At 39.2% G+C, this 1,960-nt stretch overlaps 1 protein-coding gene across 1 annotated transcript in view; it reads left to right on the plus strand.

Annotated features, from left to right (window-relative positions):
• Positions 1-263, plus strand: part of MAP1B (microtubule associated protein 1B) — a 65,409-nt gene extending 65,146 nt beyond the window's left edge. Inside the window, exon 7 of the mRNA XM_009642175.2 lies at positions 108-263. Within this exon, the coding sequence (XP_009640470.1) occupies positions 108-263 (156 nt within the window). The remainder of the gene's footprint in view (positions 1-107) is intronic.
• The last annotated feature ends 1,697 nt before the right edge of the window (positions 264-1,960 follow it).

A 1,960-nucleotide genomic window follows, 5' to 3' on the forward strand; every position in this document is an offset into this window, starting at 1 on the left:
TCCAAAAGGGAAACATACTTCTTGTCCAGGGCTTCTTACAAAGGCATTTTTCTTAGCAGCTGTTTCTGTCATCCATTCCTCAGGACTTCTCATGTTTTGTGTTGCAGGTGACCTTAATCCCAACCCACGACTCAGAAGTGATGAGGGAATGGTACCAAGAGACCCATGAGAAACAGCAGGACCTCAACATCATGGTTTTGGCGAGCAGCAGCACTGTTGTTATGCAAGATGAATCTTTTCCCGCATGCAAGATTGAACTGTAAGAACGAGACCATGCACCACAAGATTAAACTTTGTTTCCAGAAATTCTTCAGTTTGAAAACACCTTTTCTAAAAATTCAATCCATCTATTTCAACTGCTGAACTATATACCTGCCAAATGCTATACTGTGTCACAGTGATGCAAGTCACTAATATTTTTCAGTCTTTGGTGATTGCTAAGGGAAGTAACAGTATTCCCATAATAGGGTTCAAATTACTGTGAAAATACAGATCCAATTTCATCTCTGCTGAACGTTTGGAAACCATGCACTAGCAACCCCAACTGACTTCTGCCAGGTAGAGGCATGTGCCCTCTAAAGAAACACAAAGAGAGAGAAAGAGAGAGAGGGGTAGGAGGAGAAAGTAATAAATATTTATATCTGCATTAGTCTCATGGCAATAGATGTATCGCTTACTGCAGTCTGTTTTAAATTTGTATCAATCATCTGAGCTATTGCAAAGGGGATACTTTTTTTACATAATTAAGTTAGCTGGAAAAATAAAAAGAAACAGAACGTGGCTAGGAAGGGACGTACAACGTGAACGCTCATCAGCAGTTTTCTATTTTAATTTGAACTCTGCATACTGACATACCATAACAATCATAGGCCAAATATGCACGTAGTCTGCACCCCATCCAGAAGTCTACAGCCTTTCTTTCAACACGCAGAATTGTTGGTCTAAGGCATGCTCCCAGTGACAGTCCACTCACTCCAGCCAGAACTGACCAGTCCACATGCTTGAACACCCATGTCCACTGTCGATTAACTGAAGCAAAATACCAAAGCGGTCGGGAGTACATACAGTAGATAATTTGCCTTAGAAAGTGACTTGAATGTACAAAGAAACTTGATGCACTTATTTTTTAATGTTGAGGCAGCAAATTTATAAAACATCTGTGTAGGATCATAGTTACACCAGTAAAGAAGTGTGAGTGTGCATGTGTGGTACTAGAAACCTATCTGACTGGTCAAATGGCTTGGTGCTATGAATCATGTATGTTAGTTATGTGAACGCTTCATTGACGCACCTGGACAGCTCAACAAGGCAAGACAAGCATATTTTTGAAAGCTTCTTTTGTATTGTGGAAGCAAGATTGAAATGGTGTCCAGTATCAGAGTTACAAAACTTAGTGAAACATGCAGAATGATGGGAAAGGTTACCTGTGAGCCTGTACAGTATTCAACCTTCCTTTGTCCTACCTTATTTTATTTGTTTCATTTAAGAGTGAATATGGGAACAAATGTACAGAAACCTTTTTTTTAGTGCTGCGTGAACTTTTAATAGATGAATTTTTAACAAACATTTTCATTTACAGGAAAATGCAAAGAAAAACTTTTCAGGTGAAGGTGATTTTTTTAGTAGTTTTGTAAGATAACTGAATAATGTTGTTTAAGGTTCTAGTGAGAATGGATATTGAGGTAAAATTTATTGAAAATAGTCAACTGCCAATACCTTTTGGGGGGTGGTGGTGGGGTAGAAGGGCACCCTGGTGGTAAAATCAATGTATTGATGATGACAGAGAATGGGATTTTAAAAGTTGATTGCCTAATACTTACAAGGGTGTAACCTACATTCTCAACCCTCACAAGATCTTGAAGAAAGATAGAATAAGCAATAAGCTAAAATAAGTCCCTTTTCCCTTCCCTTCCCTTCCCTTCCCTTCCCTTCCCTTCCCTTCCCTTCCCTTCCCTTCCCT

The sequence above is a fragment of the Egretta garzetta genome, unplaced genomic scaffold (assembly GCF_000687185.1).
Source record: "Egretta garzetta isolate BGI_Z169 unplaced genomic scaffold, ASM68718v1 scaffold617, whole genome shotgun sequence".
Lineage (NCBI taxonomy): Eukaryota > Metazoa > Chordata > Aves > Pelecaniformes > Ardeidae > Egretta > Egretta garzetta.